The sequence below is a fragment of the Carassius gibelio genome, chromosome A7 (assembly GCF_023724105.1).
Source record: "Carassius gibelio isolate Cgi1373 ecotype wild population from Czech Republic chromosome A7, carGib1.2-hapl.c, whole genome shotgun sequence".
NCBI classification, from domain to species: Eukaryota; Metazoa; Chordata; class Actinopteri; order Cypriniformes; family Cyprinidae; genus Carassius; species Carassius gibelio.
In genome coordinates this window covers 26015625-26036876 of record NC_068377.1, presented here as the reverse complement: position 1 = coordinate 26036876, position 21252 = coordinate 26015625, and the positions used below count along the sequence as shown (strand labels likewise).

The following is a 21252-nucleotide window of genomic DNA, read 5'->3' as shown; positions in this document are numbered from 1 at the left end:
TGCATCAGGAATATGCAACTTTTAGCTTAGTGAGATTGTTTATTCTTGACAGGAGCATCTGTGAAGATTAAAATTACTGCTGTCTGGTCCTGTGGACCTGATATGGTATCAGATGATGAATTATTATAATATGGTATTTATATGGCATGTATATTATTTTTAAACAGAAAGATATCAATAACTTTTAAATGCTTTGAAATTAAATATCAGATTCTGTGTCCTTCAAAGGTAGTAGTCTTTTATACCTAGTTTACACTGTTCCCTCTTGAATTGCATGTTATTTTAAGAAAATACTTTTTATAATTGCAATGATGCTTCATTGCTGTCTTCCTGGTCAACAGCTGGCAGTTAATTTTACGAGCTGCTCCACAGTGGGCCACTAAGCTGCTCCACATTTAGTAACACATACCTATGGCAAGGACAAGCACACACACAAACACACACACACCCACAGACATGCATGGACACATTTGTCAACTGGAGGCACATAGACTCATGGTGGGAGTGAAGGACTGCGAATGTGCCTCAGGATGGCAGGATCACTCACTTGTATCAGTGTAATACAGAGGTACTAAATAATAAAGAGGTACTATATAGTACAGGCCTCTCTGTTGTTTACTCTCACACAGGTACATACTGTACACCTGTCTGGTCAGTGTCTCTCTCAGATTATAGAAGGAAATTTGTCAGGGTATGTTCCAATCAAAACAGTAGAGTTCTGTGGAGTGGACTTTACAAGGTATTAGGCAATCTTATTAAGATTTCAAATACTATTGTATGTGTATAATCAGCATAAAATGATACTCCACTGTATTTACTGTGGAGAAAGAAATGTATCCATCAGCCATTGAACATCATTTCAGTACTTTACAAAGCCTAAAATGAATCTAGAACAATAGAGATGTTAGATTATTTCCTCACTCCGTCATTAGGCATTATGTACATTATGTACATTTCAATGGCCACTTTATTATGTACATCTGTTCAACTGCTTATTAACACATATTTCTAACCAGCCAATAACTAGGCAGCAAATCAATGCATTTAAGCATGTAGAAATGGTCAAGATAATCTGCTGAGGTTCAAACTGTGCATCAGAATGGGGAATAAAGTTGATTTAAATGGCTATGACATGTTATGCTTGTTGGTGCCGGATGGGCTGGTCTGAGTTTTTCAGAAACTGCTGATCAACTAGGATTTTCCACACAGTCATACCCAGGGTTTACAGAGAATGGTCAGAAAAAGAGAAAATATCCAGTGAATAACAGTTACTCTAATAACCTCTTATTACAACCGTGGTATACCGAAGAGCATCTCTGAATGCACAACACGTCGAACCTTGAAGCAGATGGACAACAGTAGCAGAAGACCAAACCGGATGCCACTCCTGAAAACAGTTTGGTGAACTGAACCTAAGTAGGGACCTTCTGAATCAGAACGCAGCTTCAGCTTCCACCCTGACTTCCAGCGTTCGCAGACCACCTTCTGTTCCCTCTGTGGAGGGCCAATCCGGTCATTTCTCTCGCCTGACAGCTTCAAAAGCCACTCAAAATGAAACCATGGCAACACACTCTCTCCTTCTCCTCTCTGTGCCTGCTATTATTATGTTTCTAGGTTTTTAAAAGTTAAGATGAACTGCACAATCATCCCTCCTTTCTCTCTCTCTCTCCTTCTTCCTTTCAGTATTTCACTCACACACACGCAACTCTTGACATTCCTGCACTCACACATCTGCTCTTCCACTCTGCAGATGATAATGTGTCTGTCCACAGCTGAGTGAGCAGTATGTCAGTGCAGAGCCTGAGGACAGTTTTTCTTGCTGCACTTCTAAAGCAGTGATTTTCAACCAGGTGAACGCATACCCAGATGGGAGGAGACAGTTCACTCATATAAAATTGAATGAGAGAAATTGTGATGCTCAATATGGTAGCTTTAGTTCCACCTACAGTAAAAAGAGTTGTCGTTGTTTTTTTTATTTTTATTTTGTTTACTCTTGAATTTGCCCACATTAAAGGCATAGTTCACCCAAAAATGAAAATTTGCTGAAAAATGTGTCTTTTTTATCAGAATGGATTTTGAGAAATTTAGCATTACATCACTTTCTCACCTATGGATCCTCTGCAATGAATGTGCCATCCGACTCAGTATATGATTGTATATCAATTGTATATGATTTTATCATCTGTTTGGACACTCATTCTGACGATACCCATTCACTGCAGAGGATCTATTGGTGAGCAAGTGATGCAATGCAAAATTCGTTCTGAAAATAAAAAAAAATAAAAAAAATTAATCTACATTTTGGATGGCCTGAGGGTCAGTAAATGTTTTTAGCAAATTTAAAGTTTTTGGGTTCCCTTACGGAAGAGAAGATTATTCAAGTGTGCTATTAATATACTTATTTTTAACAACAAAAAAAGGAAAGTATGCTTTTAGTTTACTTTTTATGTACTCCTCAGAAATATACTTAAAATGACACTGTAAGTATACTTGACTTATACTTACATATGTCAATTGCATTTACTTTAATTGCAGTACAAACTACAAACATAGAGGTAAACTAGTTTTGTACTCAAAGTTTGCTACTGTTATACTCAAAGTATCCTTAAAAGTATACTTTTATATACTAGAAAGTGGGCCAATTTAGTCCCAAGGAGTATTAAAACAGTACACTTACAAGTATACTACTTGAACACTGATATTTGTATACTTGCTACATAAAGTATACTTAAAAATATACTTGAACTTTACTTTTACTAAGTATACTTAGTAAAATAAACTTATATAATAAAGAATACTACTTTTTCGTAAGGGATAACTATTTCTTTAAGTGAACCAGCCTAAAAATATAGTTTTATTGTTATTGTTTGCATGATTTGAATCAAAGAAGCACAGTTTATGATACCAGTGATATCTGATTTTATTCATTTGAAATATGCTATTGAATCGAGATCAAAGCACGCAGGATATGTATTCACACCGGTTATGCAAACACTAAACACAATGCAATTCTTAAAAACTTTCCCCACGGTGTTTTGCCATTGTAGAACATTTACTTTCAGTCATGCTTGTTTGTGTGAGTTAAAAGGAACACATTCATGATTTTTGTGTCAATGATAGGGTACATAAAACAAAAAGGTTGAGAAACACTGGCCATACCTCAGTCTGGTTCCAGTATCTCACACCTCTTCTGAATAATAAGAGCGGTAACTAAACCAACACAGTTACAGCACACTCTTTTGCATGCTGCAAAGAAAGCAAGATGGAGCCATTTCGTTTGTTTTAGCCAAGAAACATAGGGGAAAAGCCTGTTTTATTGAAGTGTATCCCTGTAGCCTCAAGATTGTTGCAGCATTTATGCAACATTCATCGCCCACGCATTCACTGTCTCATTTCCCCTTGACTTTCAAGCTTATTCTCTTGTGCTGTTGATTTATCTCCTCTTAGGATGAGGCATGTTGGCAGCAGAAATGATAGTAAAGGAGTAGTTGTGCTCATGATGCTCAGCCAGAAAGAGATAACAGCAGTTCAAAGGATCATGCTCCAATCAGGTGGAAGAAGGTAGAGAGAGGGAAAGAAAGAACTGAATAGGATCAGAATGTTCACATTGTCAGACTCATAATGAGTGAGCTGTAATGGGTGTCTAGATAGAGGTGTTGCAGGGCAATTTGTCTTCTTTCTAACCTTCTCTCTCTTCTTTATCTCTGTTTATATTGTATGCTCATTATACAGTTTATGCAGTATTTTATACATATGAGATACGACCTAAATAGAACATATATATATATATATAATAAATGATAAAATAATAATCATAATGAAAATGTTAAGCATATTGCCTATAACTGTCATTCCCCTGGACTTCTGTGTTCCTGTTTTGTTGTGTCTTCTTCCCATGTGCTCCCTGTGACCCAGTTTCTCCCTCTCGTTTGATTCTTATTCCCTGCACCTTTCACCGCCTATCAAGCTTCCTGTATCCTTGCACTCTCCTCACTGTCACATTGTCTAGTCTCACAGTTGGCTATGCTACCCTTATCTGCGTTTTGCTCCTCAGCTCCAGTGCTCCATTATCCCCAACGCTCTGCCGTTCCCCTAAAAGGAAATTGGACTAAGTTACTCAGATAAGCCCCGCTAACCCTTGCTACTCCCTGAACTCTCTGCAGTGGGCGACTCAGAGCTGATAGCATTGTTTTGAGGAGGCTTAGATGATCTGGGGTATTCTAGAATGCCCAAGGACCTTCTCATGGGCTTTCTCAAGGAATGCAACTATTATGCCCTGCAGCTGAGTCAATCCACTCCAGTGTCGGCTCCAGCCCCTGAATGCGCTCCAGCATTGGCTCCAGCCCCTGATACCACTTCAGTGTCGACTCCTGCCCCTGAATCCAATACATCCAAAGCCCCTTTCACACTGCCATTCCGGCAAATCCAGGGGTAAAGTGTTTCTGCAATTGTTCCCGGGTCGCTAGATTTTGCACTTTCACACTGCCAGTGATGACCCGGTATATGTGCGTGCTTCCACACACAACCCTTGAAGATCCTGTAACGACACGTGACATCAGCGCGTGACGTGTAATGTATGAGTCGAAAACGCTAGGCACGTTATACTTTAACTGAAGCAAGCGAACGATCTCTGCGTCAGCGCGGAAAGTGAGGAGCTAACTGATCGGTTTGCACATATGTTTTCGTCGCGAACGTTGATCTTCCTTCAAAACAGCCCGTAAAAGAGTCGCGCAATAACGCGCGTCATCACTTCGACACGGAATTAGATCTGGCTTTTGTTCACACAGCGCTCGTCCCGGGTCGAACCCCGCAATGTTACTAGGTCCCCGACCCGGGTTCAATTCGGTAATCGATCCCGGGACATGGTTGCTTTCACACAGAAGGCAACCCGGCAATGTTCCAGAAATATTGCGGGTCTGACCTGCAGTGTGAAAGGGGCTCAAGAGAGGGCTTCTGTTTTCATGTTAAGCCCAGAGAGGGCTGTTGTTCCCATGTCTGGACCAGGGAGGGCCTCAAAACCAGAGTCTAGCCTAGAGAGGGCTCCTGTCCTCACGTTCAGCCCAGAGAGGGCTGTTGTTCCAACGTTAGGCCCAGGGAGGGCCTCAAATCCCAAGTCAAGACCAGGGAGGGCTCATGCTTCCATTTCAGGCCCAGAGAGAGAGAGAGCATCTGTTCCTGAATGCAGCCTTGAGTAGAATTCTGAGCTTAGCCCAGAGTCAGTCCCAGCCAGGGGATTCAGAGTCTTTCGGGGGGTGGGTTTGTTGTTTTCTCCCGACGTGCTCCCTGTAACCCAGTTTCTCCCTCTCGTTTGATTGTCATTCCATTCACTTGTGTACCTTTAATTATCCTCATTAGTCTCTCACCTACTCTCAGTCCACAATCACCATCACTGGGAGTCTTATTCCCTGCACCTGTCACCACCTATCAAGCTCCCCGTATGCTTGCACTCTCCTCGCTATCACTTTGTCTGGTCTCACAGTTGGCTCTGCTACCCTTACCTGCCAGTTTTCTCCAGGGTTTTGCTCCTTGTTCTCCTCAGCTCCAGTGCTCCATCGGCTCCATGATCTGCCGTTCCCCTGGTACCCCCTGGAAAGGAAATTGGACTAAGATACTTAAGCCCAGCTTACCCCTGCTACTCCCTGAACTCTCACCTGGACTCTTTGCCTTGTTTTCTCCTACCTGCTTGTGTTCAAATAAACCTGCTTTTGTTTGCACTTCCCATTGTGGCCCCTTTTATATCTACTGACAATAACACTTTTAATACAACTTAAATTAAATTAAAAATGAAAATGATACAAATGATAAATACTAGAAATAGTATTTAAATAACATTACATCATGCCATTTGATTCAAGTCTACGAAAATATAATTTCACTGCAAAATTAAATAATATTATTTAAAACAATCATATTTTTTATATATTTTTCTTCCTCGAAAAAAAAAACATTCTTAGTGCATTGTTCATATCTTGCCATGTTGTTGTGGTTAAAGAAATCAAAAGAACCTTTTATTAGTAACATTTTCCTGTATGATTTTGTTGACGAGATTAAAAATGTTGTACAGTAGAATACACTGTACAATATCCAGTCAGTCCACTATGACAGCTGTTGTTCTCCCTGAAGTCATAATATGGCAGGTTGATAAACTGAGGTGTTAGGCTGCATTTGTTGTGAGATTCTGACAATGAATCTAGTGTCAGTGATGAATCACACAACTATAACAATATGACATTTATTGAAAGTAATGACTGCTTATGCTATAAAAGGACTAACATATATTATTGGATACAAATAGAAATTTTTCTTATCCTGTTGAGAAATGTCAATGCGTAAAATAAATTACAATTTTTTTTCTGTTTTTTTTTTTTTTCATTGTACAGTAACATTTATTGAACCCATATCTGCATGTCCTATGATTTGCTATCTATATGTATGTGTGTGCAAAGGGAAATGTTGCCACATTCTGGGTTTGTTCATGTTTGTGTACAAAGAACACACATGCCATACATGGCATGCAGAGTTTGTGTTTGGTTGTTTATATGTTTTGCCTGTTTTTAATGTTTTTTTTTTTTTTACCTTCATGTTTTTTTGCTGCTCCTGTGTGTGACGACCCCTGTACTATCCTGAACATCTTCCAGAGGGTACAGAAGGCAGTCAAAATCAAGAAAAAGGCGGTGTGTAAAAAAAAAAAGACTGATAGAAGAAGAACATGCCTTTTTTTGCCATCTACTTCATCTCTGTGTCCATCATCTGTGTAGCTTTTATAAGTTCTGGTGAAACCAGGTGAAGTGAAGCTTTAGATCTGGCTGTCTGGGATCTGTGAGGGCCTATTTAAGCCAAACTAACTATTGACAAACCAGCCTCTTCTGGGCTGCAACTGATGCATATAAACCTTTGAAGATATGGGTTCAAATTTCAAAGCTATTTTACACAGACTGCACTTTTAGCCCTGTATAAAATGTAGCTGTAGCCGTCTGTGTGTAGAACCATTTTTTATGGCAGTAACACAAAACAAAAGCAAGAATCTCAGCAGAAATGTGCTGGCAGGCAAATGATTGGCACTCTGAGACAGCCTGACAGCTGGTTAAGTGTTGCCATTGTGTCATTTTACTTACCCGTCTGTCATTGCATCACCCTGTGCTCCACCACACTGCACCGAATGGTTCTTGCTCTCTCTCTCTTTCACTCACTCACTCTCTAGTATCAATCATTTCATTATTTCAAACCTCCGCATGGCATCTACTTATCACAGAGGGCTGTATTCCCAGTGATTATTTGTCTCTTGGCCTGATTACCTCACTGTGTTTCTCAGTTATAGGCTTTGAACAGTTTTGTAGTGTTTTGAAGAGTTTTGATTGTAATAAATTATTAATTGGTCAGGTTATCGATAGTCGATGCAGTTTCACATTTCCAATCCATATGTCCTTTGCACATGAGCACACCATATTGTTTCCCAATTGGGATATTAATGCTGCAATTTACAGAGGTTAAGCATAGCCCTGCCATGTGGACAAGCTTATGCCCGTGCATGATTTATGAATAAACATTTAAAATGCTTTCATTAGGGGTCTGAGAGGTTGTGCCTTTTCTTTAGGTCTTCTCATGAGCCACTGTGAGTTACAGCATTCTGACCCCTCTGAGGTAGGGGGTAGTTTTTCATATTTTTGTTCATGTTTTTTATTTCTTTTTTGTCAGCAGAATCCAGAGGGAGATGCTCAGACTTTGACTGAGGTGGATCTTTTCATCTCAACTCAAAGGATCAAAGTACTCAATGCAGACAGCCAGGTGAGTTCATGTGGCTGCCTAGTGATACAGCTTTCAAAATAAAATCTGAAAAGATTTAAAAAAAACAGAGAAAATGGAATATGCACATAAGTGTAAGTATTTAACTGATAGCTGAATTAATTGTAACACTTGGATGCCTTCATCAATTAAGCAGATAAATAATAAGCCTCAAAGCAAAATAGTATATATTGGTTTAATATCCCTTCTGCCTTCATAACAACTAATAACTAATATCCCTTCTCCCTTTATACCAACTAATATTACATTCTATTTTTACAAAGTTTGGGAATCATTTAAAGTTACTGAGGCGGAATGGCCAAAATATGTATTCTCAAGATGTAGAGTGTACATCATACATTATAAATCATATTTGGAAAAAAAGGAGATAAATCTTATTTTGATTTGTGAAATATTTATGCAAAGAGAACGCTCAGATATTGTATCTTACATAACCTTTTGTTACATAACTGAAATAAAACACGTAATGTGTGTCTGTAGAGACAAGAGATGTGCATATGATCAGGCTTGTAGACAGTGAAGGAGAGCTTAATGATGGTAATAACTAAGATTTGTTCTTAATCTCCAGCTGCAACAGCTCCTCCTTTTCCACACTAGTGTTACTGTAAGCATAAGGTAGGAAGAGCTATTTGCTGCTTTAATGGTACGATTAATACCCGGGTACCGAGTAACATAACTGTGTGTGTTGCTGCGGTTATGTGTATGAGTTCTGACTAAACAGCAGTGAGTGGGCAGGCTGGCATGGACATTTCGTTATGTGCTGCAATGCAGTGTCAGTCCTCACCCTGCCTGTCACATCTCACAGTGAGTCTCTATTGGCTGTTACAGACTCATTACAGTGCCTTCAGGGCTCTATTGATATTCCTCAGACATTCAAAGTACCCTAAGACTGAAACTTTTAGATTTAATTCAGCCCAATCTGCTTAGCACACAGAATCCTATACAAACTTTATTAAAATGTACTATTAATGTTTCATAACCTCACACTTACAATGATACACTGATAGTCATGACATCATTGTAATATTTGCATGCTGAATTGCAATTGTTTTTTATTACATATTTTGGCATATTAAATTATGATTCATCCTTTCTTTCTTGCTTCTATTTATCACCTTTACATGTATTACTAGGCTGGTAATGGATTACATGGCTGGATGTAAATATATCTAATGACTGTGGTGGATCCGTGGATTCTGGTGCACAGCCAACTGAAAACAAAACAGATTCTCCGTGTCATGACAAACACAAAGCATCTCAGATGAAGAATTTAAGTATCACACAACCAAAGCCTATAACATAGCTTTACCTTAAACACTGGTCTTGTGCTCTCTTGCGAGCGCTGATATTTCCTTAATGTAAGCTGAGTGTTGTTACTGAATAGTAGAGGAAGCTTTCAGCAATGCAAATCGTCATCTGTTAGCCGCATATAAAATATATGCATTAAGTTGAAAGAAAGTGGTATTTTTAAAAACTGATAGATGCTGATGGTCCTTCACAATCTGTTTCATAGAGTCTTTGAAGTAAACGTGCCACATATTATGCTCCTATAAATTAAAGAAGAGCTGCAAAACAATGAAAATGAAAATCCCGCACATGACCTTTGTGTGCATTGAATCGAAATGCTGCATGAATTTCCTCTGTGCTCTGGATCATTAATTCTTTCAGCCCTTTGAGGATTTATTAACTTTTATGTTTTTATATAAATATATAAAATAGATTGCATTTCATATGTATGCTGTTTCTTGTTCTGCTCTTACACTTCATTCAGTTCATGGAATATAGAAAAGTATTACAATTTCTCAATTAGAACAGTATCAGAACAGTTATTTTCGTGAATACAATTTCAAGGTCATCTTCCCTTTACTAAGCAGGGATGGCTGTAACTTTACTGTTTAAAGATCTGGGTGAACACAAGGATGTATGCTTGCAGCTTCAAACAGATCTTCCTGAAGGGGGATTGATGAATAGGAGGGTTCTGGGAACCCATTGTGCATTCTTATCCCTAGGTTGCATCTGGAGGCCGTCGCTAAGAGAATGTAATGCGAGCCCGTTTGAATGAGAAAATCTGTGAAATGATAACCAAGCTGCTCAATGGGATTAAAACACAGCCTTAACTCTAGTCTGGTGTAATGTGTTGGAAGGTGTTGCCACAGAATGCTGAGAAGTAACTGTGGTTACTCTCTTTGTTGTTTCAAAGGAGACCATGATGGATAACGCTTTGCGTACCATCTCATACATTGCTGACATCGGGAACATTGTGGTTCTAATGGCAAGACGCCGCATGCCACGCACCGCCTCACAGGACTGCATCGAGACCACCCCCGGAGCCCATGAGGCCAAGAAGCAGTACAAAATGATATGCCACGTATTTGAGTCCGAGGATGTAAGTGTGAATGCTTCTGTTTCCTTTTATAATCTATATATGCATATCAGCCTAAAGATTGGACAAAAAGAAATTGTGCCCACTTAATAAATTGTGTGGAAATATGACTTTCTATTATAGAAATTATTTTTTATTCATTTAATAAAAATACCCCCCTTTATGGGTAAGTTGGAACTGATGTTACATGTGATCATCATATATGGGAACCATGTGAATAACTTCAGTGTTATTCCAATATGTAAAACTGTCCAAACATTTGATTTGTATATATGCACACTACTTTTTAAAAGTTTGTTTTCAGTAATTTTCTAAAAATACTTTTTAAAGACGTCCTTATGCTCACCGAGCATCCAAAATACAGTAAAAACAGTAATATTGTGAAATATTTATGTCAGTTTCTAATAACTGTTTTGTAATTTAATCATGTAATTAATAATTATGCAATTTATTCCTGTGATGGCAGAGCTGAATTCTCAGCAGCCATTAGTCTCAGTGTCACATGATCCTTCAGAAGTCATTCAGCCTGATCACTGCTGGTGTGTTTTTTGCCTTTGTGTTTTTATCATGACTGATTTAGATGTTCAGTTCTCTGAATAATTCTAAAGCAGCCGTGTTACCTGTGCAAATCAAAGCCAGCACACATGTTGGGATGCTAGATTAATGGCATGACCCCTACTTGTGTAAAGAAAGGGTCAACATATGCACATCCAAACAACGTCTTGGCCAGGTGCAAGATCAAATGGTACATCAAATAATGGAAAAATATCTGCACACTGTTATTCTCCCTTTATTCCAAAAAGTAAAAAATAGCAACGTTTCGGTCAAAGACCTTCGTCAGGCAAATGCAATGACCCCTACCTGTGCACATGTCATCTGAGGGGTACTGTTGAATCAGAAAAATGCCACAATTATTAGCAAAGTAGTGAACTTCTATTCCACTGCACCTCTTTAGCATTCTAGTGCCGAAAGGCAAATATAATAGCCTTTATCCAGCAATTTTTCTACTTCCAATGAAGATTATTCAGTAAGATTTGAATAAGGTTGTAGTGCTTGAAATTGGCCAGTGTATTCACATTTCACAGTGAGCACTACTGTAGCACAAGCTTAGCTTCAAAGACAACAGCTAGTGGTTTTGGAGACTGTTCAAAAAACATAAACGTATTCTAGAGTGAGAAATCAATGTACAATAATACACTATGAGTGAGCAGATTCACAAAATATCAAATCAATAAAGAGGAAAAAAATTGACACTGTGTTCATCTGCTGCATTGATTTGCGGTATATATATATATATATATATATATATATATATATATATATATATATATATATATTAGGGGTGTAACGATACGCGTATTCGTATTGAACCGTTCGGTACGACGCTTTCGGTTCGGTACGCTGTACGCATTATGTATACCGAACGGTTCGTTGGAGTAATTAATTATATTTGAAAAAAAAAAAAAAAAAAGAGAGAGAGAAATATAATGATATGCGTTCAACAAGGTAGCCCAATAACCCAAACAACGTAACAGGCAACGCCCCTGACACTCCCGAAGAAGAAAAAAACACCATCTTATATGTTTATGTTAGGCTACTCAGCAGGCGCTCGTTCACTCAGTACGCGCTGAAGGCTCGTTGCAAAATAGCCAATGCGTTTAACAGACTAGAAATGAGAAGATCCTCCAATAACCAACAGGTCTGGTCTTTGGGTGCACTTTGGATTCCCTTTAAGCTATAATGGTGATGGCAAGAGAGTGGTGGATAAAAAAACAACGGTATGTCGCATCTGCAACATGACAGGGTACACCAGCGGGAATACAAAAAAAAAAAAAAAACACCAGCGGGAATATCTGGGATATATGCGTCAGTACTATCTGGGAAAAGACGAAAAAAAAGGAGAAACATGCACGCAGCAAACTATCCCTGCAGCATTTAGACACTATAGCTTACAGGGAATCCAACCCAAACACCAGACCTGTTGGTTATTTTAGGATCTTATATTTCTGGTCTGTTAAATGCATTCGACATTTTGCAACGAGCCTTCAGCGCGTGCTGAGTGAGCGAGCGCCTTAGGGGCCGTTCACATATCGTGCCTAAAAACGCATGGAAAACGCTAAGCGCGTCTTTCTCCTCCTTTCCAAAGCGCTCGGGCAGAAGCGCTCATGAGGCGTCTGTCTTTGCTAAGCAACAATGACGTGCTCTCTCCATGAGACGCGGAAATTTCAGCGAAGGATAAATGGATTTGCAGCTCTAAAAATCGCTTGCAGTAGCTCTGCTACTAAATTTATTTCAAAATTGCAATCCATATACAACTATGATCAGCTGATCCTTCATCTCGGCTGAGCTCTCAACGTTGTTACGGGAAAGGATGAAGCTGATTGGTTGGTTCTTGTCACATGACCCGCGGTGCGCTTGCGGCATTCTGAAAAGTTGAGATGTTTTTACATTTTGCTGTATCTAAAACGTATCGAACCGAACCGAACCGAACCGTGACATCAGTGTATCGTATCGAACCGAACCGTGAATTTTGTGAACCGTTACACCCCTAATATATATATATATATATATATATATATGTTTTTTTTTCATGTATTGTTAAAGGCAAAGAAGCTTATATGCAGAACAACTAACCTGCTTCCAGGCCAGAGGAGAACTGGCCCTCTGACTGAGCCTGGTTTCTCTCAAAGTTTTTCTGATGGAGTTTCGGTTTCTTGCCTCTGTCACTTGGGGCTCTGTTGGATCTTAATATAATATTGATTTGACTGCACTAACACTATAGGTTGAGAACAAAACTTTGACTGAATTGAGATGGATAACAACAATATAGTCTTCTTTACAGCTGCTTTATAGAGGGATTTGTTTCATAATTTAATACATTTGCAACATCAAAACTGTTATAGAGCTGAATAATGACACTTGTCTTCTTTAGAGCTTGTTTCATAACCGGTGAACTTTGCAGTATTGACACTGTTACTGAAGAAAATTAAATCAACATTGCACTAAACTGGGCTGAATAATGACACCAGTGTCTTCTTTAGAGCTGCTTATCGAATGAAATTGAATTGGTTTCATAACTAATGAATTTTGCAACTTTGACACTGTAATTTTTCTGTTTATTAGTGTGAAGCTGCTTTAAAACAATGATTACATAGATAAATTACAAGATAAATGTGACTTAACTTGCTTTTTTCAATAAAAGGCTCATAATAAACTGTATGTGAAATTATTTAGTTCTTTTTATTTCTATTATGTAAGCAGCTTATAATTAATGCCAGATGTATACATTCTTCTCCAACATATGCAGGCCCAGCTCATAGCACAGTCCATTGGTCAGGCATTCAGCGTGGCCTACCAGGAATTTCTCCGAGCCAATGGGATCAACCCAGAGGACCTGAGCCAGAAAGAATACAGCGACATCATCAACACACAGGAGATGTACAATGATGACCTCATCCACTTCTCAAACTCAGACAACTGCAAAGAGGTCAGCTGCCAGACGCTTTCTTCTCTGTTAAGTGTTTTCTCTGTGTTAGAACACAGCTGACCCGGCACACTGATGCTTTTCTGCTCAATACAAGCGGGATTACTAGAAAGCAGAGGAAAGGGATGACGGACAGCAGCACACACCATAAAAACCACTGGTAACACTTGAGCTAGGTTGTAAAGTATCTAGAACTTAGTTTCCAAAAATGAAAATTGTAAATGATGACAGAATTTTCATTTTGGGGAGAACTATCCCTTTAAGTGTTGTGGTTATATAATGGCTTATATAAAGGATTTGACATGGTGTTATGTGTTTGTAGCCAGTGACAGTGACAGTGTGAAAGCACAGATGTCACTTAATCAGATCATTTTGTTGTCTATGATGTTGATCCTAAAAGCTGCTTCTCAAACTACTACTAAACAGTGAAATTAAATTAAATGCTCCATTATGCAAAACGGTAAATTAAATGCCTCCAAAGAAGATTTCAAATCTCTCTCTGAGCACTCTGCGTTCAAATGGTGTCAGTCACGTAAATCACAGTTTCAGTTATTGACAGCTTGTTGCAAAGTCCCGTCCCGTTTGAGAGCTTACCCAATTGTCATATTAAGGAGCCGGTCTTCCAGATGGGACACAATTACAGTGATTTAAATCTCAATGTCCAATGATAAATTCACCAAATGCTTTTCCAATGCAAATATTTCTCAAGGATGCCCAGTTAAGCACAACATCTGAGCAGTACACCACCTGATGTGCACACAGATTCATTAAACCAAATGATGCTCAGCATGATAGTAATTACAGTTTTATTGAACTTTTACTGTCTGAAATATTGAAATGCTTCAAGAGCTATAACATTTACTCTACCATTTAAAGGGGACATAACACACGTTTCATCCCATCTTATGTTAATCTTGAGTGCCTGTCTAGCAGTACTGTCATCATATCTCAGAAGAGTCTTTAGTTTTGAAAGTAATTACTAATCATTTGATAACATCAGATTTCTAAAAGAAACACAGAGCTTTACGCTTCTCTCTGAAAACAGCCTAAAGAGTCGTGAGCACTCCATCACAGAAATTTGAAGTAGTGATTCCAACTGACGACCGGGATCTTTTATTGCTGGGGTCAATCCATCTTTCAGTATCAAATTATGTGAAAATACAGCATCAAACCTGGCCTTGTTTATACATATTATTATTTTTTTTTTAAACAAACTGCATCCACTGTTCCCTTAACACGGGGTCCTTTGGGAAGCTGAACACAGTTATCTTTCCCTCACATCCAAAAACACACTTCTTTGTAGACATTATTCTCGAGTTATGTCACGTACGGTGATACAAGAAACACGGGAGAGATCCAAATGCAGGTAAAAGGTTTATTGAGGGGCAATCCAAAAGGGTAAACAGTCCAGGCAGGGTCAAAACCAGAAAATCCAATAAACATAAAAACAAAACAAGAACACACGGGAAGAGCAGACTCTGGAAGGTATCACACTTAAGACAAGGACTCCGTGACACAGACTAAGACAGACCGGGTATGAATACACAGAAGGATAATGAGGGAACTGGAGACAGGTGGGGAACAGTCACTTAACTAAAACAAGGAGGAAGGTGACCAAATAAGGGAACAGGAAGTGATAAGGTGACAGACACCGTGGGAACGGAGGACACTTAAGTGGAAACCCAGGGAACACAACACAGACACTGTGACAAGTTAGTCCTGTGCAGTGCTGCAGATGACTAAACTTTCCAAAACATATGCCTTGTCCAAATACCTGCACTTGTGGTCTTTGCACTTGACCACTTGACTACTTTTATGACATATTTCCTGTTTTTGGTCCAAGTGTTCAAGTGTTTAGTATGTGTTAAGGGCACTGCGCTTTGGTGTTTTTAAGACCTGGGACAGTCTTGTGCGCGCACTTCCTGTCGCGCGCACTAGCTCTAAAGTGGCCAAGACCGCAAGTGTGGGTATTTGGACAAGGGGTGTGTTTGGCACAGAAATATTCCAATACAGAGTCATACGTACAAATCGTTTTTTAAAACTTTGGCCATGTTAGGCAGGAGAATCCATCTCTTAAACAGTGTAAATAGCTCTGAGTGCATGATATAGCATTAAACACCCCCTTCAAAACCAGTGCACCAAATAACGGAATTTTAAATGCCCAAGGTTGTTCTCTATAGCACCGAGTAAAATTGTTTCCTTAACTGGCCTTTTATTGGCAATCAACTACAATCCCTTGCCTATGCCTCTGTCTCACTCTCACTCTCTCTATCTCTCTACTCCCACAGTTGCAACTGGAGAAGCAGAAGGGGGAGATTCTGGGCATAGTTATTGTGGAGTCTGGCTGGGGCTCTATTCTGCCCACTGTCATCCTGGCAAACATGATGAATGGAGGCCCTGCCGCCCGTTCTGGGAAGCTCAGCATCGGTGACCAGATCATGTCAATCAACAACACCAGTCTGGTGGGGCTGCCTCTCGCCACCTGTCAGGGAATCATCAAGGTGTGCAGAGGGCTTGGGCTGTCACAGCGCGCAGTGGGCTGAATCTTGGCTTGGCCATGAATCCATCTGTGTTATTTTGAGTAGCTGGTTGTTAAGGGTCTGCTGGTTTAGGGCTACCGAACCACCACAGGTCAATCAAGTGCTTGCAAAGGCAATACAGTCTTGATTTCCTGTTGTTATGATCCAAGTGTAATAACACAGTGCAGGTGTGATTGTATCATTATTATAAATCGTATTAACATATTATTGTGTGATCATATTATACAATTCTAGTAATATAACCGCATGCATGTTTTGTTCATCTCCACCAGGGCCTGAAAAACCAGGTGCAGGTGAAGCTAAACATCGTGAGCTGCCCTCCTGTAACCACAGTTCTCATCAAGAGACCAGACCTCAAGTACCAGCTGGGTTTTAGTGTGCAGAATGGCATTGTGAGTATGGTGGAAGAGGCAGTCTGAAATAAAGTCTTGAGATATAATTCTTACTGTTAAGTTCAACTTTTGTTTTGTGCTCCTCAGATCTGTAGTCTAATGCGAGGAGGTATTGCAGAGAGAGGAGGCGTGCGGGTTGGTCATCGTATTATTGAGATAAATGGCCAAAGTGTTGTGGCCACGGCACATGAGAAAATCGTCCAAGCTCTCTCCAATTCTGTTGGCGAGGTGAGCACTATACATACACTACCTTTTGAAAGTTTGAATCATTTATTTTGTATTTGTTATGTTTTTGAAAGTCCCTTATGCTTATTAAGGCTGCATTTATGATCAAAATAGAGTGATAATAGTAATAGTATAGGTTATTACAATTTAAAATATCTGTTTTCTATTTTAATATATTTACTATATAGATATATTTGAATATATATTTCATTATTTGTTTTAAAATGTAATTTATTCATGTAATGATAAAGCCACATTTTTTTACCAGCCATTACTGCAGTCATGAGCGAAACATGATCCTTTAGAAATCATTTGAATATGCTAATTTGGTGTTTAAAAAAACACATGTGACCCTGGACCACAAAACCAGTCTTAAATGTAAATTTTTCTTAATTGAGATTTATAGATCATCTGAAAGCTGAAAAAATAAGATTTCCATTGATGTGTGGTTTGTTAGAATATGACAATATTTGGCAGAGATACAACTATTTAAAAAAATCTAAATAGTGAGAAAAATTGCCTTTGAATTTGTCAAAATGAATTCTTAGCAATGCATATTACTAATCCAAAATTAAGTTTTGATATATTTACAGTAGGAAATTTACAAAATCTCTTCATGGAATATGATCTTTACTTAATATCCTAATGATTTTTGGCATAAAAGAAAAATCGGTAATTTAGTTTTTTTGGCTATTGCCAAAAAATAAACCCCAGTGACTTAAGGTTGGTTTTGTGGTCCAGGGTCACATATCTTATTGTCTGTGTTGAAACTGTGATTTAGGACTGTGATAAATAGGAAATTCAACAGAACATATGTATAGTATATTAATGCTATTACTGCTTTTAGTAATAAGATTTATTTCTTTGTCCTGAAACAGATCCACATGAAGACTATGCCAGCTGCCATGTTTAGACTCTTAACTGGTCAGGAGACTCCCATGTATATATGATCTGAGGTGGACTTCAGCTGAGATACATAACCCTGGGCACTGGGAAATGTCTGAATGCAGCAGTCACCATTTTCAATTTATCTTCACCAAAAACAACTCCCATCACCGTTAACATTACTTAAGAGCTATGGTGTGTCATTTCTGCATAGTGTGGATTCTTTTTAATTTGTCATGTTTGCTCTTGGGTGTGTGCACAGCCCGATGATGATGATGAAGATGAAATCGATGCATCTCAAGTCGTGATGCAAGGGGGCACTTTGTACATTTGATTTTGATGCTACTCTTTAATTTATTTACAATTATGTACGTGTGGACATTGTTGGAGAGATGCAAGTTTGCTTTGTAAATATGTAATCGTTATATCAATATCAGAAAGGAATGGAAAAGCCAGAGAAAGAAGTCCAGAGAGAAGCCCAAAACATCAAACCTAGTGACCATTCCAGAACGTTTGTTTCCGTTATTAGGACATAAAAGATTGGATATTATACTTGTTATCTGGTTATTATCTGGTTTTTATTTAATTTTTCCTTTTATTTAATTTTTTTTTTAATCAAATGCACACTTAATCAGTACAAGTCCCTTACATATAAATAACTGAATTTACTGCAGCAAATGTGGCAAAATGTGACATGACGTAAAAAATAAAAATAAAAACTCAATGATTACATAATCCAGACTAATAGAACTTTGCAAGACTGACTAGTATCAGGGACTTTATCAACAGAGGAGAATCGTTTCACACTGATAGCCTTCATCAATGGAGAATTGTCATCTAGTGGGCATTAAAACAGCAAATTTTGAGAGTAGTTTTTTACTTCCAAGCGAGCGAATCTTTTGTAAAATACCGTATGTAAACAATTTGTGGATTTCTCCCATGCTGTAATAATCCAAACATTCTCTTGCCATGCTGTAAATGAAGGTTGTTTCAAGCTCAAAAACACTGAATGAAATGTAAGAGTTTATTTTTTATGTGTGCTTTTTTTGTGTATGCCCAGCTGCAACTCATTTGAGTCTGTGGTGAATGTAATAGTGTTGTTAATAGTGTGTCCACTTCCTTAAGCAGTATTAGAATGTCTGTACATAAACGTTTACCTTGTTTAGTACTGTGTCCATGTAGGAATCACTGTTAGTCTCATTTTATCTTTGTGAGGCTTGGCCTTGGGAAAATAATAAGACACTGTGACCAAAAGCCTTACCGCTGGGTAGGAAAGCTTTTGAAAACCGTAATAAAAAAAAGAGTCATGAAACAACTAATAATACATGAACATAAATACCTGTTTGCATGCATCTTAAAATGACACTATGGCAAAATAATAATAAAGTGTAACATAAGCCCTTCATGCTGTTTTACCTTTGATTCTCTGGCAATTTTGGTTAGTTTATTTGTGATATAAAAAATAGCTTGAAGCCTGAGTGGGTCATAGATCCTGGAAGCATGAAGTCCATGCCAGCTTTAAAATAGCTCCCTCACCTCATATTAGGAACCTAATGAGCACAGATTTGAGTCTTACAGGCATAGTCCAAGAAAGAATAAGAACAAATAAATAAATAAACACCCAATAATGAAACTCCTTTATCTGATCTTAGGGGAGATTAGAGGGAAACTGCCAAGCTTTATAGCAATACAGCGAGACAGGCTCTTCATTAATGAGTTTGTGTGAGTTCCACAGTTCTCCGATTTTGAAGATCACTGCTCCACCTAGAGGTTTTAAAATACACTACAACCTTTTTTCATGAGCGTTCAAGAATCGGATAAGAACACAAAAACACACGAACATAATTAAAAAGGTTATATATACTGTGCTTAAAGTAGCTCAAATGTTACATCAAGCATGGGATATCATTTGTAAAGGCTCGGTTAGCAAAGGTTTAAGAACAAAGCAAAGCCTTGTCATGGTGATGTCCATATGGCAGATATGTACTGAATAAAATCATGCAGTGAGTCAATGACGTATTCACAGTCAAAACAAACTGAACACTATTAACAGCAATTATTAGGAGAATTTGGTAGTTCTGTATGTTGTTTCAGGGTTGGCATCCTCTGAGGAGTTTGCCTCATCTCCTCTCAGGTGTTCGGTCATCTCAGGTCTTTGTGGGCTGGTTCCAGACTGAAGTTTGTGTCATTCTTAGTTCCCATCCTGTGGCAGAAAAAAGCAAATTGAGAAAAAATGAGCATAGCTGCTATTCAAACCAAGCTAAAAATAATGTATTTAAACTAAGCAAAGAATGATCATGTGCATTTGATCAGATATAACTTGAGTACAAGATTTTGAGAAACATTATGTACGTAAATGTTTGGCTAAAAGTCTTTAATCTAGAGTGTGTCTCAACCCATTCTCACTCGGGTTGACCCCGAACATTATCAGGAAGGCTATTTCAGAGTTTGGGAACCAAATGTGGAAATGCTCTACCACCTTTATTGGACTTTGCTATCCTAGGTACTACAAAAAGTCCAGAGTTTTGCGACCTGGCAGGGGCGCTGCACAAGATCCCGGGCCCTATGCATAGGCAGTCCTAATGGGCCCCCCTCTCCTTGAAAATATATATTCCAGACTTTTCAAGGGCCCTCTCTTCCTTTGGGGCCCTGGTAATCAGTACTGGTTTTACCCCCAGTCCGACGCCCCCGCGTGATGGATTGTAGTGTGATAGAAGACTAGTTAGGCAAACAAGAGCTTAACCATTTAGGCTTAACCTCTGAATTATATAATTCACTTTTACATAACACTAGATACATGACTTACCACTTATTATTTCTATAAGTCCTCATGGCTTTGGCCGCAAAAAAAGACACATCTAGTTGGTATTTTTGCTATAACCAGACAGATATCCCAAAAGTCATGTTACACAGATGACATTTCTGGAAATAAAGCATGCTAACAGTGATATTGGATTAATAAGCACCAATTGTTTTACAGTCCAGAAGCCATAGGTGACCTGAGACAACTGAGAGAGCTCTGGGCTGTAGGATGTGCTCTTTTTCCCATACCATAGTCTACTGGGAAACTCTCCATGTTAGAGAAACTTGGGGCTCCATAATAATAAAATTATGCACCTGCCGTCACAATTTGAGGGCCTGAGCAGTTTGCAATGGTTAAACTTGGCTGATAATAAACTTCAAGCCTATTTCCAGACATGGCAAATCTGCAGATCGTGTCAGTTAAATTGAACAGCATCAGATCACTGGAGGATTACTTAATCCCTGGTTTCAGCAGATTTATAAAGCTTGACCTCAGAGAAAATCCATTCATGGACAGATCACCTCACTGAAAGTTTTTTTTTCTTCTTTTTTTTTTTTTATTAAGTACATCACTTTAATGATATTACCATTGTTTTTCCTCTATAACCTGTCATATTGTCTCTGTTCACAATCACATACAGGGATTGAATTTTATATTGTTGGGAAAAATCTGAAAAATCTGTTCTGAAGAAGATTCATATGAGATGAGTAGGAACTGACATCTAGCATCCATCTGCA

At 38.6% G+C, this 21252-nt stretch overlaps 1 protein-coding gene across 5 annotated transcripts in view; it reads left to right on the top strand.

Annotated features, from left to right (window-relative positions):
- Nucleotides 1–19115, top strand: part of LOC128016961 (amyloid-beta A4 precursor protein-binding family A member 2-like) — a 67613-nt gene extending 48498 nt beyond the window's left edge. For 3 of the 5 annotated variants that reach the window (XM_052601961.1, XM_052601962.1, XM_052601963.1), the window contains 8 exons: nucleotides 6639–6674; nucleotides 7699–7785; nucleotides 10004–10189; nucleotides 13494–13673; nucleotides 15959–16171; nucleotides 16483–16602; nucleotides 16690–16830; nucleotides 17706–19115. In XM_052601961.1, the coding sequence (XP_052457921.1) occupies nucleotides 6639–6674; nucleotides 7699–7785; nucleotides 10004–10189; nucleotides 13494–13673; nucleotides 15959–16171; nucleotides 16483–16602; nucleotides 16690–16830; nucleotides 17706–17777 (1035 nt within the window). In that variant the 3' untranslated portion in view covers nucleotides 17778–19115. Of the gene's footprint in view, nucleotides 1–6638; nucleotides 6675–7695; nucleotides 7786–10003; nucleotides 10190–13493; nucleotides 13674–15958; nucleotides 16172–16482; nucleotides 16603–16689; nucleotides 16831–17705 lie in introns of all 5 variants that reach the window. The other 2 variants (XM_052601966.1, XM_052601964.1) reach the window with 2 other exon arrangements.
- The last annotated feature ends 2137 nt before the right edge of the window (nucleotides 19116–21252 follow it).